Source organism: Centruroides vittatus, unplaced genomic scaffold (assembly GCF_030686945.1).
Source record: "Centruroides vittatus isolate TY-2023 unplaced genomic scaffold, ASM3068694v2 contig_484, whole genome shotgun sequence".
In the NCBI taxonomy this organism is placed as follows: Eukaryota; Metazoa; Arthropoda; class Arachnida; order Scorpiones; family Buthidae; genus Centruroides; species Centruroides vittatus.
The window spans coordinates 2,832,936-2,853,915 of NW_027122274.1; the positions used below are offsets into that span (position 1 = coordinate 2,832,936).

Genomic DNA, 20,980 nt, shown 5'->3' on the forward strand with positions numbered 1-20,980 from the left:
TTAAAGTTTTGACACTTAAATAGGTTATTAAATTTTTTATAACTTTTAGTTTTTAATTTGTTATTTCATTAATTAAAATGACAATATTGAATCCTAACATCTGAAATCTTTTAGTTCTTATTGTCATTGTTTATTCTTAATGTACACTTTTATGTCAAATCATTAGGGCGATTTTCAATGGCTCTTCAAGTTTATTTTGTTTTACAAGATATTTACCTTGTAAATAATTTAAATAAAACACGAAAATCATACATTTTATTTTGTATATCCTCTGTACTTGTATTAATTCTTTGCTGATACGTATTTATTTAATACGCAGGCCTTTATTTATTTAATATGTATCAAAAATTAAAAACATATATGTAGTTTTTAAATTTTAATATTCGAAAACACTTTGTTTAAACGGGTTTCCACGATTCCTATACTATAAATATTTATTTTATTATTTTATCTTTAACATATTTTAGAATGTAGCTTAATAAATTAAAATTCTGATGTTAATCGATGAATTCATCTCATTTCAAAATCGATTCTAGTTCTTTAAATATATGCAGGATGTTCTATAAGACTGGCTCCATAGGACTCATAGGAGTTATGTTAATCTTTGTTTATTCTTTTACACGTGTGCAATTGATAGGAATTCTGAATGCACTGTTCAACTTTTCGGAGACATTTCATTGACTGTGGTTACCGATCATTAAAATATTTTCAGTTTGTTCTTTCTTATTCAGGGTCGTGCTTTACGTATAAAGGAATAAACAAAGATAAATACAACCTCTACAGGTATATAATTCGAAACCCGAGAAATTCGAATCTGAAAGATAATAATGATCCAGATTGATTCGAATTTATATTCCTCACAACTAAAGAAAAATTTATAATTGAATCAATTAATGGCTTTAGATTGTAATCCACGTAAAAATAGATTTAAGTCTAAAATACAAATTTAGAGAAAAATAATCGATGGAGATTCGATTCATTAAGTTAGAAGGTTAATTATAGGGGTGAGATTCGTGAATTTGTATATCAAAAGCCAACAGGTTGTCGAAATACGACTTTAGGCAATTGATGGAGTACCGTCATGACGACTATGTTATTTTATGTATGTATATAATCGTCCGTACATTTTAATATTAATTATTTAAAAATCTTGAAGTAATTAACAGACGTATTTGAAATAGAAGATCTAAACGGTTAAAGATTTTCTAAAAAAAAGGTAAAAATACGGATAAAATAATCGCAATGCTGCTGCCATCTGAAGAAATAATGACAAATAAACGAGCAATCACTACTTAAAAAATAATAATAATAAATCTTGTAAATTTTTATAAATAAAAAAAATACATTTTAAAAATTTTAATTGATTTGTTAAAAAGTATTTTAAAATTAACCAGAGACAATATTCATTATTTGTTTATGTTGTTGTTGTTATTTACGTTCGATCGGCTAAAAGGTTACCAAACGTCGCGCCACCTAGCGAACGACGGGCAAAGGAATTCCGACAGCGGCGGCCGTGGCGATGAGGCAGGAGACGTCTATCTGACTTTTCGTGTCGGCTACTCCGAGAAAGAATTAAAAATCTCGATTAACGAACGAACGACCGATGCTTTAATCGTGGATATAAGGTTCGAGAGGTTGAAATGAGCGAAGAGGTCTGTTCCGAGACCCAGCTACCTCTTCTCCAGCAGGAAACTATACTGAAGGTAAGATTCTTTCCCCCGCGTAAAATTAACTTTTATTATTATCAATTCTCGGTTGTCATTCACGTATAAGCGAGTTACGTCGAACTACTGTAAAGCGATCTTGACCTTCTGACAACTCAGCCTAACGGGAAAGCACTCTAGCTAGTGTTATTTGTTTCGGCCATGTTTCCACAGCTGCGTTGGCAACCGACACTCCCGCTTTCGGTAATCCGAAAATCAATCATATAATGGCGCATGCGTTTACTTTCTCTACCATTGTCCCAGTTTTGGTGTCCCTGACTTTATCGGTGAAGAAGAGAGCTTCTCTCTCCATCCGACCTCGATTTTTCTAGGAAAGAAGACGAAGAGAACGTCCCGCTAACTCGGAGAGCGTAAACTAGAAACGACCTCGATAGAAGAGGAGAATATGGGTCGTCGATCGATGAAGATTTCTATTTTTAGAACACTCTAATTGGGTCGTTTCGTCCCCCGTTTTCTGACGTACAGATTTTCCGAAAATAATCTTTATTGATGCGATATTTCGAGTATTTTATCAACTCGAGTATCCACTGTTATTTTCTATTCTTTCGATTGGTTCTGTTTTTCAACTTTTATCAGAATTCCCATCAATTCTCCATTATCTCATCTTAACGATTGTTTGAGTTGACGGAGCGAAATTCTTCTCTCTAATATCGAAATCTTGGATGTTTAACCTTTAATATATTGATGTTTAAAGTCACAAATTGAATTATTTGATTCGGGTGTGTAATAGTTTTCTTGCGTGAGTCGTTTTCTTCTACTATGACAGAAAAGGAAAAGAGCACTTTGAATTATACTAAAACGTTTTGTTTTAATTAAATACACACTTAAAAATTTTAATTTATGCTTTTTTGATTTATTTTATTCTCGCTTAAAATTTATTATACTTTATTACACTGTTACATGTAATTCATATGTATAAAGTCACGAAGATTAATTTTTTAAATCAATATTGTGATAATTTTATTTGTATGATACAAAACTAAAAATGATTATATATTCAATAGCAGTTTGTCGGTGTTTAAAATAAAAAAAATATATTAAATTATTGCATTCTATTTTAATTGATCTCTTTTATTCTCCCAAGCATTAATTTTTGCAAAATTCACTAGTTTCTTAACTATTTTTAGAATACTTCTGAAAGTAATTTAAATATATCTTTATTTATTTTGTGATTTATTCTTTGAAATAGATAATTATTAAAAGTATAATTTCTAAAATTTGACTAAAAATGCTTTAAAATGTGTTAGAAGATATATATTTAAAATATGGGGGAATGTGTTGGTCGTCGGTGGTGTTGGTGAACTTTTGAGTAGAGCCTGGTGTTGTATATTGGTGAGTTGAAGACTGTAAATAATTGGAATATGTTTAATTCACGGAAGTGGATATTTGTGAGTAGAGTATCCTTAGACTTAATTATATTGTTATTATTAATTTTCGGGATAGAATCTAATCCTGGTCCTTTATCCTGTTCTCCTCAACAAATGAGCTACCATGCAAAGAAGGGGGTGTGGTAGACTATGTAAAGACAATTCCCAAGAAAAGGAAAATGGAAAACAATTGAAAGATCTTCGTAGCGAAGATTCTCATTAAATAGACGAAGATATCTGTCAAAACAGCCCCGAGACTACAAGAGATACGAAAATAAACGATTATTTCGCAATGGTTAGTGATAAAGAACCACAGGCGCAAGAGGGACCCCAATATTGAAATCGATTTATCAACTAATACAGGACAAATTTTCACAACTCCATATTGAACTACAAAAAATTAAAACAGAGGTTGATTTATTGAAAGAAGAAAATAACTATTTTCATGGAAAGTTGACAAAGCTATCTCAACAAGTAGAAGAAATGGAAATAATATCCAAGAACAATCGCCAAATTAAAGGTATGATAGAATTCGAAATAGATAAATTGATTAATGAGAGAAATAATAGGAATATTATAATTATTAATTTCCCGTTCAATTCACATGATTACGCAAATGAAATTAGCTAGTACATTAAAAAGATTTGGGAATATCTAATAGCTGTACAGAAAGTGTTGTTAGGCTAACCGATGGCGAGAGTAAGCCTATAGTGAAAATCTCAGTGGACTCCTTATTTCATAGAAACTATTATTCGTAGAGAGTTTTGGAAAAAGGAAAATAAATTAAGTAAAAAGGAGAAAAATAAAATAATATTCACCACAGATCTATGTAAAAGATCAAGAATGAGGAAGAAAAAATTATTACCAATAATCAAAAAGGAAAAACTCAATGGAAATAGAATAATCATAAGAGACGATTACTACATTAAGGATAATCAAAAATATTCATATGATATCAACCTGGATAAAGTGTTTCGATTGACTGTTTGTTAATAGGATCTGATTATTTTCGAAATAGAGAATAACTTGAATGATAAAAGCAATAGATATATGATTGTTATAATTATGAAATAAGAACATTAAGAATAGATTTAAATTATGCTCATATTTTATGTTGACTTCTGTTGTATGTATCGTTCGACAGAAAATTTACAATAAGCATAATCATATTATAGAGTAATCTTGTGCGAAATAATATAATAACAATATGATCTTATATTAATTGTGTTGAGTTTGTGTCATTGTTATTATATAGATCTATGGCATAAGACTATATTAAGAGAAGACAATATCTCATAATATTTAAAAATTTTCCAATTTCCTGTCATAGACGAATTTATGAGTTGTAAGATTAATACAACCTCCGTACGACGGTCAAGAGTAATGATAATGATTTTATGTAATTTTTCCATATGGTTATAAATTGTAATTATTAATAATTTATATAATCTGTGTAAAGGATTGTTATAGCCAGTACTATAATATGTGAAGTTATATATTTGTCTTTTTGTGAATACCTTCACAAGAATGTATTCACAAACCCCACAAACCCAAAGGGGTATCCCCCTTTGTAACAGGTGTACACCTAGTACAATAAACCTTACTTACTTACTTACTATTATTATTATTATTATTTAAAATATAACAAATTTACTATGCAACTAACTTATTTGTGTGTTTATTTTATTTGTAATTCCACTTAAAGTAGTCTTGCTTACAATTATAATTTCTTCTGCCACTGAAAAAAGACAGTACAAATAATCATTATCGTTAATTCCTTATTTATATACAGGTATGATTTTTCCAGGATAATTTGTATAGTTTTAAAATGCTTATAGATTTTTCCATCTATGTATTTTTAAAACTAAATAAAATATTCTATATATATAAAATAGAATGGCTGTCTGTCCTCTATACTCTTCTAAACCCTTTGACCAATCTGCACCAAATTTTTCAGAGTTACTCTCTGAGACCTGAGGAAAATATAATCTAACACGAAACCTGAACACATGCATATACATGTGTTTAATGTTAAAAGCACATATTTTTATCACAGGATTAATTCACATGATGATAAAACATGATGAAAAGATGATAAAACTATTTCTGAAATATATATATTTAAGTGATCACACAAATTACATTCCATCTAAAAATCCTAAATGTTTCAAATGATTAAATCAAACATTAAAAAAATGCAAATTTCAAATGATTAAGATCAAAAAATGCAATTTTTTCGAAGCTACAGCTTACATTTTATTATATAATTAAGTTAATTATGTAAGTATACACACTCGAATAAACGTTAATAACTAAGTTTTGCGTTCTAATTGACAAAGCATTAAAGTTCATAGAAAAGTCTTTCACAGTTTATCTGTGAAAGACTTTTCTAAAGTTTAAAATTATTAAAAATTTTAAAATAATTTTATTTTTAGGAAATTCGATTCGAGGAAATTAATCAAATTTTGACAAATTCTTGACAAACGATATTACTAATTGGAATAATTTATATTTTCGTGTCTTGTTTTGCCGTAATTAAATTAAGCGTAAATATTAACTTAGCTAATCAGTTAATTTAATTTTCTTTTTTTAAAATTTAATTTAAGATTAAGGAGACATTAAAATCGTTATTATTACATAATGTTAGTAGTTTGTTTACATTAATGCAGCAATAGTAATGGATGTTTACAATTATTTTATTATTGCTTTTGTTAAAGTTTAAAAGCTATTATTATGAAGTATACTGTTAAATAACATACTTTGATATAGCTATAATAATTAGTTTGCGTCATATAAATTAAGTTAATGAATAAGTTAAATGATTTTAATTATCTTAAATTTAAGTGATTACAGGCATCTCTTGCTTAACGCGGGATTTGATTATACACGTGGGCAATCCCTTTATATACGCGGCAGAAATTTTAATTTAAGCGGCTTTACCAGCTGTCTTTAACATAGATATCGTATTTTGATTAATGCGATTTTGATATACGAGGTAGGATCGAGGGACTAATTAACCACGTTTATAAGGGATACCTGTATAATTATCTTAAAAATAAGTAAAACGGATTTCCCTATTGAAGAAATATGCTTGAAGAAGCAAAATTTATTTCTTATTATTTTTTATAGACAGTGTGTGTCCGGTAAGCACATAAGTAAGCAAGCCAATGACGTAGTCCATTTCGTATGAAATGAACTTACGTCATTGGTTGCTTACTGACAAGTGAGCTGCTTTCAGACTCACCCAATTCGGCTAATTGGTATATTTATATAGGTCCTAATAGTATTCCAAGTACTAAAATTAGTTTTATTCTATGAAAGTAAGATAAGAGTAGGCTACTGTATTAAGATCCTTGAAATAAAGGGCTTAAGTAGATAAGGACCCACCAGTGGCCGAGTGGGTAAAACCACTGAATACTGATCGCGAGTTCGCATCTCACCAATGAGGTCCGAACTCGCTAAGTGAAGGTTTTAGAGTTTTCTTTTCCTGTTTCATATCTAAATAGGTTTACCATAGAAAATCCTCTCGGGAGACATTTTCCTTTGGCAGATCGTTCACCTATCGCATTTCCATATCCCATCATGTAGTTATGATGTTTTGTTTGAAAAACGCCGCGTGCTCCTTATATTTTAAAAAGTCTTCATGCATATGCTTTTAGAGAATACAACCGATTGAAAAAAACTTCATTTATTTGAAAAAGCATTTTGAAATATACTCAAATAAAAGAATCGAAATGATAATTTTTCATTAGCACTTTCTTATTTCTGTGGCTTGGAAGAATAAGAGCCAATTTCAAGTGCATTGGACCTTATTCTTCCAAGCTACAGATTTATAAATGTAAAATATGATTTTATATGATATACTACGATATAAAACGTGATAATTTTTTTATGTCAATCTGATTTCGAATTTCAATAACGAATATTTTTCTGTTTAGAAACAAGTCAAGAATATATCTGTCCAATTTATATCACTGATTGTTCGCAATTTTCAGATTGTAAACCTATACATCGCTACTGATGTTCATTTATCTGTCCTTTTAATCTCGAAAACGGAGTTAGAGAAATGAAAATCGAGACCAGATATGAAAAGCTTGGGATTATGGACTGGAAGTCATGTTATTTTTAAAAAAATTAAAAGATGATTAAAAATTGCAAATCGGCATTGTGATAATATACATTTAATTTCTCTTGTGCGGTGATGAGATATGATTAGTATGCTTTACTCTCCAATTACAAAATCTGCACTATCTTGCTATTGGCAATATCAATATCAATATACTGGCTAAAGTTTTTTAAGTAGACTTCGTGTTTATGATTGCAATTTTGCATACTTTTAATGACAATTTTAATGATATCATTGTCACGAAAAGCAGATGTGTTTGGAATCTTTAATGATAATTAATTTATGAAGTTGTAAAGAATATTATAAGTAAACTCCTCTTCGTTTTATGGATTTTCATTTTAAAGCATAATGGAAATTTATAAATCTGCTTGTAAACACTCATTATACCACTATTTATTCATAGTTTATTATATATTTCTATGTTTAGCATTTATGAATCTATAATAATTATTATCATAATCAATAAATATTTGTTGATTATGATAATAATTTAATAATCAATAAATATTTATTGATTATTAAATGATTTTGATTGCTGTTAAATTGGCATCAAGTATAAATTTCTGTTCCATTATTACATATTCATTTGACTTTTGAATATTTTTTGATTGAAAACAGACGACGTTTATGGGATTAAAAAAACCTTTTAATGGAAATAGAGTTTTTACGTTAGACCTTATGACTAATCACCATAGGATAATTTTTCTCCTAATATGGTTATATTTGTAACGCGAAAGACAGATATCATATTTGCATTTTTTTTTTGTACAGTCTTCTTTTATATTCATGAAACTTCTTTTTCATTTGATCGAGGAAAATTAATACCTTTAATGATATTGTCTAAAATTTACAATAGGCTTATTATTATTATTGAATTTTTTCGGAGACAAAATGAATTTCTCTATACATAATAATTGTAATATGAATTTCTCTCTTTGTGATTTAGAAGGGTGTATAAGAATTCGATTGATAATTTTTTTGTTTAAGAGAATGGCTTGGTTGAATGAATACATGGGCACATATAAGCGACTGACAACGGGGAGTGCCCCTGAGAGAACTTTCTGCGGGAAACTGGCCTCTATTTAGGTGTTAGACACGCAAAGAAAACCCATTAAACTCCATTCGCAGACTTGCAGCCGTTGGTATGGCACGAAATTATGACCAGCTATCGGTGTTCAGTAGTTTTATTCATTCGGTTACATGATTGATTTCGAGAGAACGTAATTCTTTTATAAATAAAGTAGAATTTTAGTATTATAAAAAGCCAGCTATAAATCTGAACGTCCTGTATGTCTATATAACTTAAATCTAGACACGTTGAGCTGATAAATATAGAAATAAAATTTATTCTTAAACTAATGAATGTTTCTCTTTATAATGTTTAATTAACCAGAAAATTATCGCGAGTAATTCTGTAAATTAAGTTTATTCTAATAACTAACTAAATATAATCGTCAAATTTTTATATTTTGGTTTAATAGTTGAGTAGCTGTAGGCTATTCAGTAATTTATGATTAGCTTTACTAACCGTGACACTAACACAAAATGGACTATATAACTACTATAATTTCATCTATTAAACATTGAATCCGACTTGAAATAAATTTTATTTGGATAAAGGACGGAGAAACATTGGCCCAATTCAAATTATTCTTGAAGGATTGCAAAGGTTTACATCGGATTCGATCTGGATCTTCAAATGCTGTAGAAGAATCTTTTATTGCGCATCTATTCAATTGACTTGAATAATTTATATATACATAAAATATTGACATAGTTACTATTTTCAAATGGATGTAATAGTGCAATCAATCGTTAAATCTAAATAAACATTCATAAATAAATACCTTTTAAAGAAACATTATAAGGTTTTTACTGTATCATAATTCCAAGTTCTTCTTCATTGAAATTATGTTTTAATATAAAAATAGCTTCAATTTTTAAAGAATAATAATCAATTCTTTTTTAAATTTAAATTATTCTTTTTAATGAATTAATTATGGAATAATTTATTACCAATTCTATTTCTATTCTTTCTATTAATGAACATTATCTTCGTTTCATAGATGTATTTCGCTAAATATATTTAAAATTTTAATAAAATATTTAACAAATATTTGATAAAAATTTTAAGCAAAACTGAACAAACATTCCATTCATTTTATTCACACACAGTTTCAAAAGTTCATCGTATACCAACTTTTAATTTTAATATTATCTTGTTGTTAGTTTTTACAAAGAATTTCTACAATTCAATCAGTTATTTTTCTAATTTTTGGCATAGATCTTTATATTTTTTATGTTTTCCACAATCTTTTTCATTTTTGTTGCTTTAACACTCCGACTTTTCAGATCCAGATATGAATGCAATGTTAATGTTAATAAAAATATAACAAGAACAATAAATTTTTCCGCAAACAATAAGTTACTGATTGGCTTTAGCTAGACCAAGCAGCTACTTATCGCTTAATTTTCCTACTTGATAGGAATGGTTTGGTTTGGTTTGGTTTGATGAGACGTAACACATGTGCGATCTACCAAGGGAATGTCTCCCAGAAGGACTTTCTATGGGTATTGGGAACTCTGTTTAGATATTAAGTACACAGTCGTCGGGAAAACAGAATCCGCGCGATTCAAAAAGCGATATTTTGGCAGAATCGTCCTCGCGGTTTTTACTCTCTATTTCTGTGTCGTAACCAATTAGCAAATTTCTTAAAAGTGTTCGTATCGGTTAAAATTAATAGTAAAACCACATTTGTTATTGGAAGCCATTTTACCAAAATGTTTCACGACATTGCCGTCCTCTGATTGGCTAAAATGTTTACGGATCCACTAGATTTCAAGCCATGCTTGAAATCTAGTTTTGCATGCTTTGCAGAGGTACAGCCTCTAATAAAAGGTCCCCTTTCCAATGGAAGACTGTTGTTCCTGGTGATTTGATACGACGAAAATGAAAACATTTAGTCTTTTCTACGAAATTTTTAAAATTTGTGTATTTTTCTTATTTTCCCTCTTTATTTTTCCACGATTTGCTCATCTCTAAATTAAAGGAATATTTTCTGTGGCAAACACAATACTAAGCACGAAAGTATCTATTCATTCTTAATTGTTAATTTGTCGTCTATTCTTATTGATGGAAGGAATATACTTATACTTTACTTTACAGGTTCTCTTGAAAATTGTTCAGGTTGCAGCGATCGATATTTATTATTTTCATTATTGCTAAGCTAGATTTTTAAAACTAGTAAAATGTGTATAAGATATTGTTACAACTGTTCTAAACAACTGAGTCCTAATAATCCATATTTAAAACTCCGTTATTGATTTTTTAAACTGAAAATATACTGTAAGGCAAAGAACATTTGCCTTACAGTATATTTATACAGGCATTTAATTATACAGGCATTTATACAGGCATATTAATAATTACACGTGTAATTATTTGAACGTGTAATTATTATGCCTGGGAAAGAGATATTGAGTAGATTTAATAAAGGGTCTTTATATTTATTTCTATTTTCAGTAGTTTTCTTTCTTAAAACTGCTTTTCTAAAATTCGTAGACTGAAGTATTTAATGAAATAAAATACGTATTTAATATCTCATACATTCCAACCATCTAAATTCAAATTTATTGCATAGTTATTTTTTATTATTATAGAAATAAAATGTTTCTAAAATGTTTAGAATACCTCTGTTTTCGTCGATAATCGGCGAAATCCGAAACCGACGAAAACCGAGGCAATTATTTCCATATGAATCAATGTAAATCCAATTAATTCGTTCTAGACACTCCAAAATACATACCAAAAACACATTTTATAGAAAATTAATATAGTGTTAAATACAATAAGAAATTAATATAAAAGACTAATCTAAAGGAAAGCGATGGAATTGTTTGGCTAGACGCGCGGGGTAATGGGGGTCTTTTAGAAGCTAGTTGGACATGAGCTTCTAGCCTATATCGCCCCGTGGTAAAGTGTGACGTAATTGTCATGTAATAGTAGTTGTATGAGTTTATGATGGTCGTATGCGAGGAATAATTCCTTTCAGGAAATTCGTTTAAGGGTAACTGGCCCCTATTCAGGCATTACAGACGTGGAGAAAACCCGGGAAACTTCACGTGGCCAGCACGCTCTGGCGAACGCGAAACGACGACCGAACTCCCAGTGTTCAGGAAACGGAACCGTTGGCCAATGGTGGGCAGTCGAGGGCTAATGTTCACACAACGATAAATAACGCCACATTGTGTCGGAAAACGCGTGGGTCTCCCTTTGTTTTCGCAAAATTAGCAGCGAGATCACTTGAGCACGCCAACGAAATCCGAGGCAATCGACGAAAACCGAGACAGATTTTTCGCGAAAAAAAATCGACGAAAACCGAAACCGAAGTATTACTGTAGTAAATATTTAATAAAATCTTTCAACTTTTCAACACATATTTATCATGATAAATTTCCTATCGCACTCTTACATCCAAAACGAACAAAGTAGAAGTTGACAGTGACGAAGTGTTACCTATTAGAAATTCTTTGGCATTTATCAAGTGGAGTATAGAAAGGGAAATTAAATTTTCTCTTTAAATAACACAATAAAACTCATTTGATATTCATTAATGATCCAATAAAATTGTTATATATATATTTTGACGTATACAGATAATTCATTAGTATAATATATGTTATATTTATAGATCGATGCAATCCGTTCCTGAACTGAATTTCTTTGTTTAGCTTTTCATTGTAGAATCAATATAAGGTATTCTCTTGAACATCGTTTAAGCTGCGGTAAATGGAAAATTTCGCTAGGAAACTTTTTTTTTAAGTTACTGTTTCTAAATGAAGTCGACCGTTTTGTCTTCGGTGTATCACGAAAAATCAGAACTTCCAATTTTAAAGTGAATTATGACTTTATATTTTAACTAAGATAGATGAAGTAGCATTTAAATTTGACATGGATTATTATTAATTCCAAATAACATATCATTTGAAATTAATCCTAGCAATAACATTTTTCTTTTGAAATAAAATTTTATTTATAATTTTAAGAAAACTGTTTGAAATTAAAATGCTAGTGTTAATCTATTTTTTATATATTATGCTTTTCTAAAAATTAAGTATTTTTATTGCTAAGAATAACCCCTGGATTAGAAAAAGACCAATTCTGTCAAAGATGATAGAAGAATAAACTTGCTGTACAAAATGTTAAAGAAAAAGTATTTGGCATTTATATGATAGTAAACATTATACCGAGTAAGAAACCTTAGTAAACGTAGGACGAAAATTCAACCGTTTCTGAGATAAATAATCCAACAAAGACGGAATTTTTGAGAGTTTGCGATGCTTTTTGAGAGTTTCAGCACGCTTGCCAATATCATCTTACAGGAAAATGATGCTAAGCGCTTGCAAATGGACAGAACAGTATTTACAAAATTCTTTTGATCAGTCATCCTCGGTTCTAACTGCATGGTTTCACATGTAGTTAAAAATTTAAGGAGAAAATTTTCCAGGACAAAACTTGGAAACAAATAATTACAACAATAAATTTTTATTTAATTAGTTAGTGAAAAATATTGCAGTACGGTATCAACTCAAAAAGACAGACAAAATGTCTCCAGGTCGAAGGTGTAAGGTTACATATCTCAATCGCTTTTACACTTTTAACTTGTGGAATATTTTACTCAATTTCAGGAAAGAGAAAGTACTTCCGTTTGCCCTCTCTGCAAACGCCCTTGTGTGGAACTCTTGTAAATATCGAGGGAAAGATTTGGCAAGCTTATCATCTCTTTTCACATTGCATACGATACGTAGAGGCCAATAAGACAACAATTTTGTGTGTAACAATCCTGAATAATATCTCAGAAATGGTGTTTTCGATCTAGGTTAACTAAGGTTTCTTTACTCACTATGATGTGTGCTTTCTAAATACTGAATGCTTTTTTTGACACCCTATGTAGTTTGTTGTTATTACTTTCCCGGCTCTGTTATGCCTATAACAGAAGAGTATGGCGATCGGTCAAAAAAGGACTCCCCGAGATTTTTTCATTTTTTGGACTCGGGGAATCTTGAAACGTTGAGAAACGCAAAAAAAAAAAAAAAAAAAAATTTGGGGGTTTTTCTATATGTATGGATGTTAGTGTATGTAGGGGGACACGATTTCGTTCATCCTGTTCGAAGCTTAATTACTCCTGTGCTTTTTGTCAAAAATTTCTAAAATTTTGCAGAGGTTTGTATTTTAAGGAGATTGATGCTGTTAAATTTTGGTGGTTAAAAATCAAGGTGGTGGGGGATTGAAGGGGTTCATGTATCGAATCTTGAGTAGAGTCAGACTTAATGATGATTTTACTCGTTATCAGCATTTATAATTTTTTTCTTTTTTTATAAAACTCATCCCTATCCTCAAAATGAAGCATTTTGCCATTTTATAATAACTAAAAATAAATAAGTTTTTTAAAATAAAATATTATATAACAGATGGCACCACACACGCAGTTTTGAATGTTACCAGGAAAGTTAAGCAACTCGTTGCTGAATTTTTTTTTCAAATCTAATTATTTATTTTCTTGACATATTTCTGATACTAAAAGTTTTTTCTTTGTCTTGTCGAGAAACAATTAAGATGAAAAATAACTAATGATAAAATTCTAATTATTCAATATTTCATAAACATATAATAGTCTTTAAACCTGAAATACATCCAGCATAAACGGCTGTTTATCTATTGTTCATATTCGTGGAACTTCATCGACCAGTAATTTGCATGATGCTACTATATATCCCTATTTACTATTTATAATAGATTTCTCAATATACGTTACACTAGACAAGGTTGCAAGAAAGATATATAATAGAGGAATAATTCTTAGATTTCTCACTTTATGTTAGGATGAAGTTACAGGCGCTCGACAATAATAGATTTTAATGTTGATAACTAATTTTTGATACCGGTATTTTTACGTATCATTCCAAACTGATTACTTAATTATGTATAGAAATTTTTTAGCAATAAATTCAATGGCAGTCATCTTAAAAATTAATTTTAATCAAAAATTTCTGAGATGATTATCTAAATGTCTAACTTGATCCTGAATCAATATTAAATAAAAAATCATAAGATGTGATTTTTTTTATAACCAACATAATAAATTTAAGTATAGTCGAACCTCCAAAAAACAGTTTGTTTAGAAGCAAGTTGGGCATCAGCTTCTCTGGCTACTTCGCCCCGAGGAATGTATAAGCTCATTGGCTAGTATTAGTAATTGGATACGTTTATCACGGTGAACATAACGTGCGAGAATAATGCCTTCCGGGAGGTCTTTTAAGGTCAACTGGTCCCTAGTTCAGGCGTTACAAACGTGCAGAAAACCCGGAAAGCTCCACGTGGCAGGCACCGTCCAAGTGAGGCGCGAACCAACGATCGAACTCTCAGTGGTCGGGAAATAGAACAACTTGGCCACTGGTGAGCTCAAACAACACTCATTTTTTGTGTTCCCATCAGTGTCAGTTTAGAGGTTTTCAAATGTTTAATAGCTGTATTAAAAAATTTTCAGGTCTGTTCCTGACTACTTACTTATATTGACTTATTATTATATTTACATAAATATGAGGAAATTTCAATGCCTCATACTAAATTGAAATTGTAATATCTTGAAATTTGCATAGTTTTCTGTAGCAATACAAAATATCTGTAAAACTAGTACTTAGCATTAGATTGAAAATAACCGAAAGAGTTTTTTATGATCATACAAAGTTAGTTTAATCTTGTATATGTGATTTACTACTTATTTTGTTTGATATATTATGCATTTTTTACTATTTCACTTATTTTATCTTGCTCCATAGATATATTCCATAAATACAAAACAGCGCAAATATTCATAAACATAAAAATAAAGATATTAAACTGAAAGTTTATTATGAGCTCTTCGTATGTTTTAGAATATTTTAGAAATAAGGATTTAAAGTAAATTTTAATATAAAATTGAATGAAATATAAAATAAGGAGCAAAACATGAAAAATTCGCATTAATATGTTAATTTTTAAAAACAAAAGCTGTTATATATTTTAAATTAATAATAAACAAAGAATTAATTATAGTAATTTGCATAGTTTTTGCAGACTTGAAAAGTTTATCAAGTAAATTTTATTTTTATTTTGTAGAAATTTATTTTCATAGTTTGATGTAGGGATCGTCTATACATTACGTGACGTTTTTATGCTTTCAATTAACCCTGTAACGCTCCGTAACGCTGTCACATATACTCATCAGAAAATTCAGAAAATTACGTAACGCATATCCTCGATCCCTTAACTGTAATGGAATAATACTACAGCATGAGCGTACCTAACGTCGCATTATTTTATTAATTACATTATTGTTAATTAATTACATGTAACAAGGGAAAAGTTCCTCATTAATAATTGAATATTAACACAATAATTAAGTTTTATGAAGGCAACAAGAGAAAATAAAAATAAAAATTATTGTATTATATAGCTTGTTAACGTGGACATTAAGTATTAATAGGCCGAGCGGTCAAGGTTAGCAGCCTGCCGCCCTGGGGACCCGGATCGAATCCGGACGGGTCGAAAAATCCCCAGGAATTTTTCGGGGGTGGTCCGTCCGGATATGTCGGTCCCCGTCCCTCACCACCCGGCCGCCCCATTGTGGGCCTGGCCGAACCCATAATGGGCTTGCTTTAAGAGGCCCTCTTAGTGCCCACTGGGCGGAAAGAGTTACAAAAAAAAAAAAAAAAAATAATAAGTAACGTGGACATTAATTATTAATAGGACAATTATACTGGTTTTAAGCTTTTACGCAAGAATTGAGGAAAAAGTTCTTAAAGAAAACCGACTTTCTTTATTAAGCTACCTGTACACATACATCGATTCACATCTGTGTTTCGGGCTATCATGCCCCTCATGTAAACCTGCTGATGAGGGGCATGATAGCCCGAAACACAGATGTGAATCGATGTATGTGTACAGGTAGCTTAATAAAGAAAGTCGGTTTTCTTTAAGAACTTTTTCCTCAATTCTTGACGTAAAAGCTTAAAACCAGTATAATTGTCCTATTAATAATTAATGTCCACGTTGACAAAATATATAATAAAAAACTAAAGGACAGTAAGGCAATAATGAAAATTAAAAATTATTGTACTTTGCGATGACAAAACTTCAATGTGAATGGATCAAAAGTGCTATTGGCGTCATTTGAATATTGATTCAATGAAATAGTGTTCAAATGGCAAATCAATTATTGTTTCCAGAAGCTTTTGAAGATAGAATTAAACGTGTTTTAGTTTTGAAATTATCAAAATAAATGTCATTAATTATTAAAGCATATTTTAAAACAAGCATATTGTGATTTGATGAGAAAATAGGCGATTCTAATAGTTTCAGTAGAATAATGCAACTTGTTCATAATTTTATAATAATCAAGAACAAGTTGCATTTTGTTGTTGAAATTCCAGAATGAAGCCAGTGACCAGTTATGAAGAAGAAGTATGTTTATGATTGCAATAAGCAGAACAATTTCTGTTTGAGTTTCTGTTTTTGATCACATTATCATTGAAATTTTAATACAACGTAGAATATTCTGTTGGGTTTAGATTTCACATTGTATTTCAACAAAAATAAATATGATAGATCAAATAATAATAAAAACTCTAATGTAAACAACGCTATTTCAAAAGTATAAAGAAATTTGTGAAAAAAGGATTGAATTGGATTGATAACATATGCAATACAATAACTGGATGATCTACCAAAGGAGTGCCATACAGGAGAACTTTCTTTGGGAAAATAACCTCTATTTGGATGTTAGATACGTAAAGAAAACCCAGAAAACCCCATGTGGGGAATGATTCAAGTCTGATCCACCGGCAGGTGGGATCAGACTCGAACCACTGTTCAGTGATTTCGTCCACTCGGCTACTGGTGGGCTCTGATAACGAACGAAAACGCCTTTTTATTATTATTAAAGCGGTATTATATTTACAAAGTGGTTTTCCTTTATTTGTTTTGCACGCATTATTTTATTTATTTTTATGTAGAGTTTAGCATAAACTTTTCTTTGTAAATTACACAATATAAAGAGCATTAAAGTTTTAATTGATTATAAAAGAATTTCCATTTCCTATTAGGCGTTAAATTTATGGACTTATTATTATTTTATAAACAAATAAAAATATTTTTCAACTGTTAATTAAAACTTAGAATGAAATTTTTATCATCTTTTTAATGACGACTTTAAGATCGTCATTTCAGGCATTATTGATGACTGCTGACAGAAAAGGTACTTTACTTTTTAAATAAATAAAAAAAAACAAGGTTTTTAAAGAATAGAGAAGATAGTTAATGACGTTTAATTTAAACCAGAATATTTTTATATTGCTTCCTTCATTGAATTAAAACATTCGTTATTTGTTAATTAATAATAAATTATTTTAGCATTAATTGAATGAACGTTGCTTTTAATTTAAAAGTTAATTCAACTTTAATTTATTTTAACATTAATTAATTTGACATCAATTTGACAAAACTGATTAGCGTTGTTAAATCCTAATTTACAGTAATCTACTGTAGACGATACTGATTCCGAAATTTCAAATACGATATTAGCAGTTTCTAGAAAGCTTAAAAGAAATTAATTAAGAAACAAAAAAAAATTAAGTTTGATTTTCTCCTTGTTTTTTGTATCTACTCCTACATTGATGATGAAGTTAAAGAAAATATTCCCAAATTATATAAAAGACATAATTGGATGGAATCTGATACATTACATAATAATTGGACGAATAATTAATTAATTGTCTTTTACACGACTTTGTTGTAATGCGAACTAAGGTTCTAAGGAATGACAAAGACGATGTCGCCTACGTAAAAATATTTTTAATCATTTAATGAATCATCATCAACTACCAAGTCGGATAAGGCAACACAACTTGTAGGCAATCCTCCAAGGGGGATGACTTCCGATAGGATCTTCTGTGATAAACTGGCCCTATTTAGGTGTTATGTATGTGAAAAAAGCCCTAAAACTCCACTGGCCAACCTGTCGATCGGGAGTGAACCCATGACCAATTAATTAATCATTTGAAGAAGTTCATGTGTTTTATACGTTATTGAAGCATATATAAATTATAATTTATATTCTAAAGAAAATTTAAAATTTTGGGTTTTTTGAACGAATTACTGTATTTCTTTTTATCTAAAATACAATATTTTAATTACCGTATTTTATGTCATATATGACGCACTTCCATTTAAGCACAGAGTATTTAGGTAAAAGCATTTAGTGAATTTAAGCAATCACGCGCCGTTGATACCATGTCCCCAATTTTTTTTTTTTTTTTTTTTTTTTTTTTTTTTTTACTGTAAAGTACCAAGTAAGTAAAATTAAAATGCACATTTTTATTTATCAGATAAAAATAAGTCATTTACTAGTGAAATTTACCATTAAAATATTGTACAGGAATACACACAACAGCTGCTTATCTGCAGCTTATAATGATATGTTTAATATAATAACATCTTTATTCAGGAGTTGGGCTAGATAGAGGTTACCTGTAGGCTGTTGAAGACTGGGAAGTTCATCAATCTATGACAGATCATAACTTCACTTACAAGACGGCAAATTTCGAGATTTTTTTTTTTTTTTTGGATAAAAGTCGTGTTTAAATACGATCATTTCTATATTATTAATTTCTTTTTAATATTTTAAATTTTTTCTATGTATTACTCAAGGTATTAACGTAATTTTTGAAGATAATGAAGATGAGCATGTAGTTTATCCGTTTCCCGTAAATTAAAAATAAATTTATAGAATGATGCATAATATCACTAATAAAAGTCACCATGGCCTATAAAACAAAATATATAGATCTATTAAATTCTTTGTAATCGTGAAATTTGCTGCTGTCTGAATCTTATTGCAGTGCTGGATTTATTTCGTTTTATACGTTCAGGATATGAAAATTTGATACGCTGTTTTTGTGAAATACACTTCACTGGAGAAAATTGTATGAAAAAGTTTGTACGAAAAGAAATTATATTGTCGAAATAACTTGTAAAAAGTTCCTAGAATGATTAAAGAAGCCAAAGGAAAAAAGTGAACGTTAAATAGAAGTTGAAAAACAAAAGAAATTACTTTTAAAATTGATAAAATTTTTAATTTAGCTTGTTCCTGTTTTATCAAAAATGAAAATATTACCGATGAAAAATGTACAATGACTAAAAATCACTTTTTTTTTTTTTTTTTTTTTCAATTTCTATGAAACGAAAAGATTAAGATTTCAGTTTGGTTTGGGGCACTTTTCACGTGTTTATTTGATTAGGCCCTTTACGTTTTGTTAAATTTTTTTTAAATCTTTATTTTTATACTTTATAATTTATTTCACTAATTTTATGTCTATGACCTGTAAACAATTAGAACAAAAGGAATAATGTTTTTAAAGTGAATAACGAGGAAAATTTGATTCTTCAATTAGCTCATTGATATCTTTAATAATGGTTATCTGGTTATTTCATTAATATTTTCCGGTATTATTCAAGCTGGAAAAATGCTACTTTCTGTATATTTTATCTATAGACTAATTTATTGTGTTTCTCTTTACTGTAAAAGTGAATACTCAGATTTTTCAGACTTCAAAACCAAATTCCGAAAATGATTTGATACATCAGACTTATTGTTATAGTCTGTAAATTGTTTATACTACATATACATATAACCAAATATTAAACTTCCAGATTTTTTTTTATTAAACTAAAACATATTCAAAGTTTAGTAATTGGTTATGCATAATTCATTCGTGAATTAAGAAGTCAAATACATTTATTAAAATGGGACAAGGCAACGCAAAACATAATAATAATATATTTTTTTTCCAGGATCATGTCAGTCTGCCTCATCGCGATCCAATGGCCAAATTGGGCCGAGCCATCGTCAAGCAATTTCAAGTTAGTAAATCTCGTCCGGTAGCAGCACTCGCTTCATTAACACAACGGCTGTCCCGTCATAATGTCCTTTCTCGTTTGGACAAGTCGACTAGTTTACCCAGCATTTCCGTTCAAAGATTACCTTCCTCTAAAGCTAGCGCCTCCAGTTCTGGGGATAAAGTTTCGGGGACGTTAACTGTTATAACCTCATTGCCGGTGCTGGGCAGTAGCAGTCGTAGCAGCTATAACGTAGGTAGTGATCATTCTTCGGCCACACCCGAATGTGTTTCGCCTGCAACTGGCAGCCCGCAGCAAAACAGTAAAAGTTCAACTCCTCGAAACTTCCATCATCAAGATCCTTACGGAAGGAAGCTTCCTCTGATGCCAAATGGTAAGCAAATGTATCTTATGAAAATATTTATTAAATCTCATTGCCTAAGCCCGCCTTTTCTTAATACAGATGTGCTTAAGTATTATTCAAATCGTTTAAATGCTTTCGAGAGAGCGGAAGTGAAGCAATATCCAGAAATATGGTATTTAGGACTAGAAACAATTAAGATCGAAGGCAAGGAAGGTAGTCCGCAAAACTGTGGTTATGATGATGAAAATGGATCTTATATCAAGGTTAGAATGCTTTGTACGGAATTTGTCTGTTAAATACGAATATTTTTATTTAGCTTTAATTCGTTAATTTATTCATATTAACTCCATGACTTAATTCCTATTGTGTACAAATTCTTCTCTTTAATTGTGCACTTGACTCAGAATTTCAATCCCAACCACTTCGGAAAAATCGCTATGAACTAACTTGAATTTGAATCCCAAA

The 20,980-nt window shown here is 29.9% G+C and overlaps 1 protein-coding gene across 2 annotated transcripts in view; it reads left to right on the forward strand.

The window, feature by feature from the left end:
• The first annotated feature begins 1,464 nt into the window (after positions 1-1,464).
• LOC136978028 (dual specificity tyrosine-phosphorylation-regulated kinase 4-like) overlaps positions 1,465-20,980 on the forward strand; it is a 69,847-nt gene continuing 50,331 nt past the window's right edge. For both annotated transcript variants that reach the window (XM_067273670.1, XM_067273672.1), the window contains exons 1-3: positions 1,465-1,703; positions 20,107-20,545; positions 20,615-20,778. In XM_067273670.1, the coding sequence (XP_067129771.1) occupies positions 1,641-1,703; positions 20,107-20,545; positions 20,615-20,778 (666 nt within the window). In that variant the 5' untranslated portion in view covers positions 1,465-1,640. The remainder of the gene's footprint in view (positions 1,704-20,106; positions 20,546-20,614; positions 20,779-20,980) is intronic.